Below are 10870 nucleotides of genomic sequence, written 5' to 3' on the forward strand. Positions count from 1 at the left end.
GAGCAGCAATTTCTTCCTAGAGGAGCAGAAGTTTCCTCTTCAAGGAGCAGGATTTTCCTCTTAGAGGATTAGGATTTTCCAGAGGAGTGGAGCAGCTGTGCTTGTGGGGTACCCAGGGAAGCAGGGGTGCCCTCCAAAGGGGAGGAATCCCAGATTAAAGTAATTAAAGTGTCGAGCTCAGCACCTGTTCCTGATTTAAATTCCGAGTTTGTGTCCTCAGCTGAGGGATCAGGGCAGCCCCAGCATCCCAGAGCAGAATTCCAGATCCAGCACAGCCATTCCCGCGTGGATTTGGAAAGCTGGGATTTGTTGGCTCAGGGGTTTTTCCCCCACGCAGGTGCCAGTGCAGAGCTTTGCATCACTTCCCTCATCCCTCCGGTGAGACCCATGAAAATTCCATTCTGGATAAAGCTTGAAATTCATTTTTACACTTTCTCCAGCCTGCACGTGGTCAGGAGTGGAGGTTCTTGGGGCAAACATTAAATGTGGGGATCTGCTGAGGTATTTCCAGGCCTCAATTCTCGAACTTTGAAATTTGAACAGGGGAGCAGCTTCCATAGGGCTGGAACTGTTTTGCATGAAGGAAAAAATATTCCAGTGGTTTTTTTTTTTCCTGTGAGGAATGTTTATTTCTTGTTACCCTGTGGCTTGTGTTCCAGGAGGAGCCAGCCAAGGAGGAGCTGCCGGGTGCCAGGATCTCCCCCAGCCCTCCCGAGGAGCTCGGCTGTCCCAGCAGATCCCCGGATGCTCCGGGCACGGAAAACCCCGGGAGCCAAACCCCGAACTCCAGCACAGCTCCGTGGACAGAGCCCCCCAGTGCCCCTCAGGAGAACGGGGAGCAGGAGAAGCAGCAGGAGAAGCAGCAGGAGGCAGCCCCGGGGAGTGGCCCCGGCCCTCCCGAGGATGAGGAGGGAGCGGGAGGCTCCGGGCCTTCCCTGGAAGGTGGGGATGGCGCCGATCCGCAGCCTGCCCGTGATTCCCTGCCCTTGGAGGCAGCTCCTGGAAGTGCAGAGCCCGGGGGAGCCCCTGAGGAAGGGGAGGAATGCCAGGAGCCCTCGGAGCACTCAGAAAAGGAGGAGAGGAAGGAGGAGGAGGAGGAGATGAAGGAGAATGAGGAGTTGGAGGATGAAGGCTCCTTCACGGACCCCGTGGGTTTGGTGCTGTCGGAGAGCAGCGATGCCGAGATGGAATGTGAGCACAATCCAGGGAATTCGGCGTCTCCGGAGCAGTTTGGTGTTCCTGAGCAGGACCCCGTGCCCAGCCCCACCTCCCTGGCACCCCCCTGCCCCGGCAGATCCTCCCCAGCGCCCTCAGGTGGGGCCGGGGCTGTCCCTGCAGGATTTCCTGAGGAGGTGCCACCAAACCAGGAGCAGCTCCCGGATCCTTGGGGCGCTCCGGGCACGCCGGGGTCGGAGCCAGACGGGGCTGGAGTGGCCGAGGTGGGGTCACCGCCCAGCGAGAGCAGCAGGGAGCTGGCAGTGCCCCCCGAGCCCAGCCCCGTGCGTGGGGCACAGCCCGACAGCGTCACGGACAGCCCGGGGCCTGCCGGAGCCACGCCTGGGAACGGCTCCGAGCGCTCAGACCGGGATCCGGCGCCCTCTGGGGAGCCCTGGGAGCCGGCCCGGAGCCCGGGATCCCCCTGCAGGCCCGGAGTGAGCCTGGCCCTGTCCCCCGACACCAGCTCCGTGTGCCCGGCCTCTCCCAGTGCGTCCATGGATCCGTGGGGTGCCCCAGAGGATCAGCCCGTGGGGAGCCTCCAGTCACCGTCCCAGAGCGACCTCGGACCGCGGGGCGGGGGTGACCCCGATCCCAGCCCCGATTCCCTGGGTGCTGAGGAGTCAAACCAGGGCGGGAACGGGGTTTTGGAGGAGGAACAGCTGGGGAGCCCCTCTGGCAATGGCATGGATGAGCTGGATGATCCCGTGGGAGCGGGAGATGGCCGGGACTCCCCCTTTGGGTGCACAGACATAGGAGATGAGTGCAGAGCTGAGGAGAGCGGGGATGTGTTCCCTGGCACGGAGAATTCCCCTGGGAACGACACCACGAACACGGAGATGGAGGAGATCCCTCCCCACCATCACCTGCTGGAACCAGAGCCCTCCTCCTCCATCAGGGAGGGCGTCTCAGCCATTCAGGAGCTCCCCAGGCAGCAGCAGAGCTTCCCAAACATCCAGGGGGACTCAGCTCCCGCTGCTCCTGCCGCCGGCGTTCCCGCGGTGCCGAGCCGGCGGGAGTCGGTGCTGTGCCGCCTCTGGAAGCCGGGCCGGGAGGGAGGAGCCGTGCAGGTGAGCGTGGCTGCCTGGAGCCTGCACGGCTCCTTCCATCCCAGCTGTTCCCAAGAGCTGCTGGAGTCCCCAGCTCCCTGCTCACCTGTGGCAGCGTCAGCAGAACCAGGATCTGCTCCTCCTTCTCCCTGTGACCCATGGGATGATCCGGAGCCGGGCTCACCCCTGCCTGAGGCGCTGCCTGGGATGCTCCCTCCCACTCCAGACAGTGCACGGTGGGCTGGGAGACACGGCAGCCATGGAAGCCCCAGGAGCCATGGGAGTCCCAGGAACTATGGCAGCCCCAGGAGCAGCCCCAGCATCCATGGCAGCCCCGGGAGCAGCCCCAGGAGGAGCCCCAGGAGCTGTGGCAGCCTTGGGAACCATGGCAGCCCCAGGAGCTACGGTATCCCCAGAAGCCATAGTAGCCCCAGGAGCTGTGGGAGCCCCGGGAGCTGTGGCAGCCCTGGTAGCCCCAGGAACCATGGTAGCCCCAGGAGCATTGGGAGCCCCATGAGCGGTGGCAGCCCCAGAAGCTGTCGTAGCCCTGGTAGCCCCAGAGGCCATGGTAGCCCCGGCAGCTTTGGTAGCCCCAGGAGCTGTGTCAGCCCCAGGAGCCCTGGGAGCCCCAGAAGTTGTGGCAGCCCCAGGAGCCCTGGCAGCCCCAGGAGCTGTGGCAGCCCTGGGAGCCCCAGAAGTTGTGGCAGCCCCAGGAGCCGTGGCAGCCCCAGGAGCTGTGGCAGCCCTGGTGGCCCCCGGAGCCCGGCAGGGGATGCCGGAGGGAGCCCCGGGGAGGAGGAGCCCTTCGTGCCCGAGGAGCTGGAAGGGGGCAGCGTTGCCAGCCCTGCCCCTTTCCCAGCCCGGGAGTGTCCCCTGTGCCAGCCCTGGGATGAGTGTGAGCACCACCCCGAGGGATCCCAGGGGTTCCCTGATCCCGACTGTGCTGGCACTGAGGTGGGACAGGGGGAAATTCCCGCTTCTCCCATCCCGTGGGACGAGCCCAGGGATCCCTTTGGAGAACCCCCAGAGTTCAGTGACGCCGAGGATATTTTGGATGTGCTCCCAGGGGAAGAGCAGCTGCCAAGCCAAGACACCCACGAGGGCTTGGCCTTCGAGGATCCATTGGAGAATTCCTTTGGTGACTCAGACCAGGAATATTTGGAGGGGAATTCTCGCTCCCCTCTTCCAAGCAGGAGCTCCTGCATCGTGAGACCCGTGGATGCTGCAGGAGCGAGGACTACCTGGGACAGCTCCTCCAGGAGCTCCGAGCAGGCGGAGGAGCCCGGGGAGCGCTGGCACTGGGGCATTCCCAGGGATTCCGGGGGCCTCGTGGTGACCAGGCAGCGCCAGGAGAGGGTGGCACATTTCCAGCTGCCCCGGAGGCGCAGCCGCCGCGCCCGCGAGTCCCACCTGGCCCGGTCCCTGCTGGGGACGTGGCGGGGCCTGCAGGAAATCACCCAGCACACCTTGGACATGGAGTGCCTCCGCTTCCACTATAAGCTAAGGGAAATCCTAAGGAACGGCAAACCGCCCTTTTCTACCTCCAGGAGCCTCTTCCCGACGGCCTTCCCTCCCCGCGCGCCGCTGTCCCCGCGCAGCAGGAGCCCCCTGCGGGTGACGATCCCGCCCTCGGACGGGCGGCCGCGCTCCCGCAGGGACCCTGGGGCCGCCAGGAGGGCCCGGGCGCGGAGCCGGGAGCGCGGGGCCGCGCTGCGCCTGGCCCGGCTGCGGCACCGGCGCGGCCCGGAGCCGGAGCCCCGCGGGGACGGGGCCGGGGACGTGGCCGGCGTCCTGCGCGAGTTCTCCGAGTTCCAGAGGCTGCTGCTGGCCGGGAGCGCCGCCCCGGGGCAGGGGGAGCCCGGGGGCGCCCGGCCGGGGCCGGCCCGGCCCCGCGGGCCGGCGGAGCTGCGGGCAATGGTGGCGGAGCTGTGCGGGGCCCTGCGCTGCCACCTGCGCCGCGTGGCCGCCGGCCGGCAGCCCGGCATGTTCTACCTGCTGGAGACCGGCCAGGAGCCCTTCTTCACCAGGGCCAAGGTGGGAGCTGCTCCGGGAGCGGGCTGGGGGTGCAGGGGATGGATGGGGGTGCAGTGGGGAGGATGGTGATGGATCTGGGTGGATTGGGATGAATTGAATGGATTGGGATGGATGCGGATGGGTTGGGGTAGATGGGGATGGATCTGGATGGATTGGGATGAATGAGGAGGGATTGGGGTGGATCGGGATGGACTGGGGTGGATGGTGATGGATCTGGATGGATTGGGATGGATGGAATGGATTGGGATGGATCAGGGTGGATGGGGATGGATCAGGTGGGTTGGGATGGATGGGTTGGAGTGGGATGGATTGAGATGGATCAGGATGGATGGGAATGGATCAGGATGGATGGTGATGGATCAGGATGGATTGGGGTGGATCAGGATGGATTGGGGTGGATGGGGATGGATGGAATGGATCAGGATGGATGGGGATGGATGAATGGATGGAGATGGATTGGGGTGGATCAGGATGGATGGAGATGGATCAAGATGGATGGGGATGGATTGGGGTGGGTTGGGATGGATTGGAATCAATCAGGATGGATGGGGATGGACTGGGATGGATGGAGATGGATCAGAATGGATCAAGGTGGATTGGGGCGGGTTGGGATGGACTGGAATGGATCAGGATGGATGGGGATGAATGGAATGGATTGGGATGGATCAGGATGGCTGGGATGGATCAGGATGGATGGGGATGGATCGGGATGGACAGCTCCAGGGCAGAGCTGAGGGTGGCAGGAGCAGGGAAGCCTGGGCAGCCTGACAGGGATGGTTTGGGAGCCAGGAGCCACCTTGGCTCCCAGTGCCAGGAGTTGGAATCACAGGCACAGGAGCCTTGGGATTGAGTCACTGCAGAATCATGGAATGCTTTGGGTGGGAGGGACCTTAAAGATCATCCAGTTCCAACCCCATGGCAGGGACACCTCCCACTGTCCCGGGGTGCTCTGCCTGTCCTTGGCCATTGCAGGGACCAGGGGCAGCCCCAGCTGCTCTGGCAATGCCAGCCCAGGCAGGAATTCCTTCCCAGTATCGCACCTAAATCTCTGGTTAATTTGAAGTCCCACCACCCCCCAGCACTGCCAAGGCCCCCGAGTGCCCCATCCCTGCAGGGCTGGGGGCTCCCATTGCCCCGTGTCCCCAGGGGAACGCTCCCCATCCGAGCTGCCCTGTGTGTGTTGCAGGCCCTGCTGGAGGCCCAGGGCTTTGTGGGCACGGAGCCCCTGAGCTTCTGCAGCGCCCGGCGCGGGCACGGCGAGCGGCTGCTGGTCATCGTCAGGAACCAGGACATCGCCTCGCACATCCACACGGTGAGCCTGGAGCCCTGCCCCTCCTGGGGCCCTGCCCCTCCTGGGGCCCTGCCCCTCCTGGAGCCCTGCCCCTCCTGGGGCCCTGCCCCTCCTGGGGCCCTGCCCCTCCTGGAGCTCTGCCCCTCCTGGGGCCCTGCCCCTCCTGGGGCCCTGCCCCGCCTGGGGCCCTGCCCCTCCTGGGGCCCTGCCCCTCCTGGGGCCCTGCCCCGCCTGGAGCCCTGCCCCTCCTGGGGCCCTGCCCCTCCTGGGGCCCTGCCCCGCCTGGGGCCCTGCCCCTCCTGGAGCCCTGCCCCGCCTGGGGCCCTGCCCCGCCTGGAGCCCTGCCCCGCCTGGGGCCCTGCCCCTCCTGGGGCCCTGCCCCTCCTGGAGCCCTGCCCCTCCTGGGGCCCTGCCCTGCCTGGAGCCCTGCCCCGCCTGGAGCCCTGCCCCTCCTGGAGCCCTGCCCCTCCTGGGGCCCTGCCCCGCCTGGGGCCCTGCCCCTCCTGGAGCCCTGCCCCGCCTGGGGCCCTGCCCCGCCTGGAGCTCTGCCCCTCCTGGAGCCCTGCCCCTCCTGGAGCCCTGCCCCTCCTGGAGCCCTGCCCCTCCTGGGGCCCTGCCCCGCCTGGGGCCCTGCCCCGCCTGGGGCCCTGCCCCGCCTGGGGCTCTGCCCCTCCTGGGGCTCTGCCCCTCCTGGGGCTCTGCCCCTCCTGGAGCCCTGCCCCTCCTGGAGCCCTGCCCCGCCTGGGGCCCTGCCCCTCCTGGGGCTCTGCCCCTCCTGGAGCCCTGCCCCTCCTCAGCACTGGATTCCATCCCAGCATCCAGTGAAAACTGGGAGCAGCCCAGCTCAGGGCAGTGGAGCTGGGCTTCCCTGGTCCAGCCTCACCCTGGCTCAGGGAATGTTTGATCTGCATCCAGCTGGGTTGGGGTGTGGGGACAGGAATGGTGGGATGGGATGGGATGGGATGGGATGGGATGGGATGGGTTGGGATGGGATGGGATGGGATCCATGGGATGGGATGGGATCCATGGGATGGGATGGGATGGGATGGGATGGGATGGGATGGGATGGGATGGGATGGGATGGGATCCATGGGATGGGATGGGATGGGATGGGATGGGATGGGATGGGATGGGATCCATGGGATGGGATGGGATGGGATGGGATGGGATGGGATGGGATGGGATGGGTTGGGATGGGATGGGATGGGATGGGATGGGATGGGTTGGAATGGGATGGGATGGGATGGGATGGGATGGGTTGGGATGGGATGGGTTGGAATGGGATGGGATGGGATGGGATGGGATGGGTTGGGATGGGATGGGATGGGATGGGATGGGATGGGATCCATGGGATGGGATGGGATGGGATGGGATGGGATGGGTTGGGATGGGATGGGATGGGTTGGGATGGGATGGGATGGGATGGGATGGGATCCATGGGATGGGATGGGATGGGATGGGATGGGATGGGATGGGATGGGTTGGAATGGGATGGGATGGGATGGGATGGGCTCCCTGAGCTGGGCTGGGCTGGGCTGGGCTGCACTGGGTTCTCCAGGCTCCCTGGGCTGGGCCTGTTCCCAAATCCCCGTCCCTGGAGCAGGTGCCGTGCCTGCTGGAGCTGAAGCGCTGTCCCAGCGTGGTGTTTGCCGGCGTGGACGAGCCCGAGGAGGTGACAGGGGACACATTCCAGGAGCTCTTCCAGGCCGGAGGGTTCGTGGTGTCCGACGAGGAGCTGCTGGAAAGGGTGACCCTGGGTGAGTCCCACGGACACATCCCAAACCTTCCCCTTGTCTCTGGCTCCAGGGGGGATTCCCGCCCTCCCTCTGACTCCTCCCTCTCTCTGGGATGGAGTGCCCAGCTCAGGGTCCCCAGGACATCCCAGGCCAGGCCAGGGCTGTCCCGTGGGTTTCTGGTCCCAGGACAGGTCCCTGGCTGTCCCAGGGTGTTTGTTTGGTCTGGACACTCATGGAATGCTTTAGGTTGGAAGAGACCTTAAGGATCATCCAATTCCGTGACAGGGACACTCCCACTGTCCCAGGCTGCTCCAGCCTGGCCTTGGGCATTGCAGGGATCAGGGGCAGCCCCAGCTGCTCTGGGAATCCCTGCCCAGGCAGGAATTCCTTCCCAGTATCCAGTGGGAAAAGGAGGAGAATTTGCTGCTGCCTTCAGCTCCGTAGTGGGAAGGGGCAGAGGAAACAGAGCCACCTCCTCTGGGAGAGGCTCTGTGAGGTGACAGGGACAAGCTGCACGTGTCCTTCAGGATATCAGGGAAAAATTCACCCCAGGGCATGATCCCAGTTCCCCTCCTGTGCAGTTTGGGTCTCCATCCTTGCAGGGACTCACAGCTCCCCTGGACAAAGCCCTGAGCAGCCCCAGGTGGCCCCAGTGGAGCAGGGCTGGGCCCAGAGACCCCCAGGCCCCCCTTTATCCCGGCCACGCTGAGCTCTGGTGTCCCCTCAGGCCAGCTGAAGGAGGTGGTGAAGCTGCTGGAGAAGCTCAACAGGAGCGGGAGGTGGAGGTGGCTCCTGCACCACAGGGAGAGCAAGCAGCTCAGAGGAGACCTCAGGTAACGGCTCTGCCTGGAAAATGGGGATTTCTGGGGTGGAGCAGCAGGGCCTGGGGCCTGGAGAGCGTCAGATGGCCTGGAACGTTCTCCTGGATGTGATCCTGGAGGAGGCAGAGCTCTGGCTGCTCTCCTGGCTCCCTGCTGGGCTTCCATAAGGCTCCTCCCTGGCAGAGGCGCCCTCAGGGGGTGCTGCAGGGAGGCACAGAGTCCCTTGAGGGGCTGCACATCCCCGAAACTGCCACAGCACATCCCCAAATCTCCCACAGCACATCCCCGAAACTCCCACAGCACATCCCCAAAACTGCCACAACACATCCCCAAATCTCCCACAGCACATCCCCGAAACTCCCACAGCACATCCCCAAATCTCCCACAGCACATCCCCAAATCTCCCACAGCACATCCCCGAAACTCCCACAGCACATCCCCGAAACTGCCACAGCACATCCCCAAAACTCCCACAGCACATCCCCAAATCTCCCACAGCACATCCCCAAAACTCCCACAGCACGTCCCCAAAACTGCCACAGCACATCCCCAAATCTCCCACAGCACATCCCCAAAACTCCCACAGCACATTCACATCCCCAAATCTCCCACAGCACATCCCCGAAACTCCCACAGCACATTCACATCCCCAAAACTCCCACAGCACATCCCCAAATCTCCCACAGCACATCCCCGAAACTCCCCCAGCACATCCCCAAATCTCCCACAGCACATTCACATCCCCAAATCTCCCCCAGCAAACCTCCCTCCCTCCCTTTCCCCAGCCCATCCCAGCTCCTGGCACCCCCCTGGGGTCAGGGCACCTTCCTGGGCTCTGCCCCCTCTGCTCCTTTCCCTGCCCCATCAGTCACAGCTGGGATCTGGGGAGGGATGGGGGTGCAGAGAAGGAATTTCCACTCCAGGTCCCACCAGGAATGGCTGAAGATGGAGCTGCTCTGGCCTGGGTTCATCCATGGATGGGTGAAGTGAGGAAACTCCTGGGTTGGGATGAAGCCAGTTCAGCAGGGAAAGGGAAAGCTGGGAAAACCAAGGAATTCAGCCCCAGGAGAGCCAGGCTCCATCATCACCACCTCTCCCACATCCCCTCTTCCTTCTCCTCCCAGTTTTATATCCTGAGCCTGGTTCCAGGCTCTGGAACGCCCCTGGGACAGTGGCACTCACGGTGGCACCCACCTGTCCTGCCCTTGTGCCCCCAGGCCTGTGGGTGAGTGAGAGCAGCCTCGGCTTTCCAAACCCTGCTCCAGCAGCAGCAAAACCCCCCTGACCCACCACAGCTTCCAGCACAACCCCCAGAGCAGCCCCTGAGACGAAAATGAACCAACCCCAGGCCAAACCAGCACAGGCAGCCCTGGGGCAGGGGGGAACTTTTCCACTTTGGATCCAGAAATCACCCGTAGGGCTGGAAAATCCTCCTGGAAAGGCGAATCCCACCCTGCCTGCTCAGTCCCTGAGCCGTGCCCGTGCCCCTCTCTCAGCAGGGTCGATGGCAGTGCCCGGAGGAAGCAGCAGCTGCTGAGGTGGTGCCAGGGGGCAGAGCTGCTGGAGCTGCTGCCCTTCCACGGCTGCGACTCAGCGGCCGAGCCCCGGCGCGCCCAGTGCCTGCTGGGGCTGCAGGCGCAGCACATCCGCGCCCGCTTCGCCGTGTTCCTCACAGGTGAGGCAGCCCAGCCCTCTGAAAGGGCCTGGAGAGGGGTGGGAGGGATAAAAATCCCCTGTTCTGCTGCTGTGGGAATGGCTTCTTGCAGGTGTGGGTGCTGAAAGGGAATTTGGGGTTTTGTGGCGGTTTTTGGAGCCGTGGGTGGCTGAGGGTGCTGGCAGAGCAGCAGAGCAGCCACGGTGGGGTGTAGGGATATTTCCCACAGGTTTAGCAACAGCCTCCTCTGTTGGAATTGACGGAGCTGCTGCTCCTCCCCTTGCAGAAAATCCCAGCAGCAGCTGCAGGGAGATGCTGGAAAGCAAAGGAATTCTGGTGGCTGACATCTCCACCTTCCTCGGGACGGTGCAGAAAGTGGCTGCTCCCTTCAGAAGAAGCTACTGGTAAGAGGGGAAAGCTTGGGATTGATCCCAAAAAGCTGGGAGCAGCTCAGGGCTGGCTGTGGGGTGGCCAGCAGGGAGCTGGGATCCCACAGCAGGGCAGGGACCATCCCAGAGTGCTGGGTGTGGGATCTGCCGGTCAGCACCGATTCCTGCAGCTGGATCCAGGAGAGCCACGCCTGGAAAACGGGAAAAGCTCCAGGCCTGGCCCTGGGGAGGCTCTGCAGGAGGCTGGCACTGCCCAGAGGGTGCCAGGCACTGACCTGGGCCACGTCTCTGTGTTGCAGGTGACAAAGTGAAGCCACCAGGACACGGCTCCTCCCCAGGCCCTGTGGCACCAGTTTGGGCACCCCGGTCCTGTGGGGGACATCCCCACCATCCAACCCAGTGGATCCCCACCATCCCAGTCGTTCCCAGCCATCCCAATGGATCCCAACCAACCCAGTGGATCCCCACCATCCCAATGGATCCCAACCATCCCAGTGGATCCCAACCATCCCAGTGGATCCCCACCATCCCAATGGATCCCCACCATCCCAATGGATCCCAACCATCCCAGTGGATCCCAACCATCCCAGTGGATCCCCACCATCCAACCCAGTCCATCCCGGTGCATCTCAATGATCCCAGTGGATCCCCAGGATCCAACCCAGTGGATCCCAATGATCC

General features: G+C 64.2%; 1 protein-coding gene across 1 annotated transcript in view; it reads left to right on the forward strand.

Moving 5' to 3' along the window:
• The window catches only part of TASOR2 (transcription activation suppressor family member 2), a 40222-nt gene extending 30014 nt beyond the window's left edge, over positions 1-10208 (forward strand). Inside the window, exons 15-21 of the mRNA XM_054293653.1 lie at positions 660-2500; positions 2996-4298; positions 5485-5610; positions 7193-7346; positions 8053-8158; positions 9646-9821; positions 10087-10208. Coding sequence (XP_054149628.1) covers positions 660-2500; positions 2996-4298; positions 5485-5610; positions 7193-7346; positions 8053-8158; positions 9646-9821; positions 10087-10208 — 3828 coding nt within the window. The remainder of the gene's footprint in view (positions 1-659; positions 2501-2995; positions 4299-5484; positions 5611-7192; positions 7347-8052; positions 8159-9645; positions 9822-10086) is intronic.
• The last annotated feature ends 662 nt before the right edge of the window (positions 10209-10870 follow it).

Source organism: Melozone crissalis, unplaced genomic scaffold (assembly GCF_028551555.1).
Source record: "Melozone crissalis strain CALT ecotype California unplaced genomic scaffold, PUWL_Pcris_2 ptg000176l_1, whole genome shotgun sequence".
Classification (NCBI taxonomy): domain Eukaryota; kingdom Metazoa; phylum Chordata; class Aves; order Passeriformes; family Passerellidae; genus Melozone; species Melozone crissalis.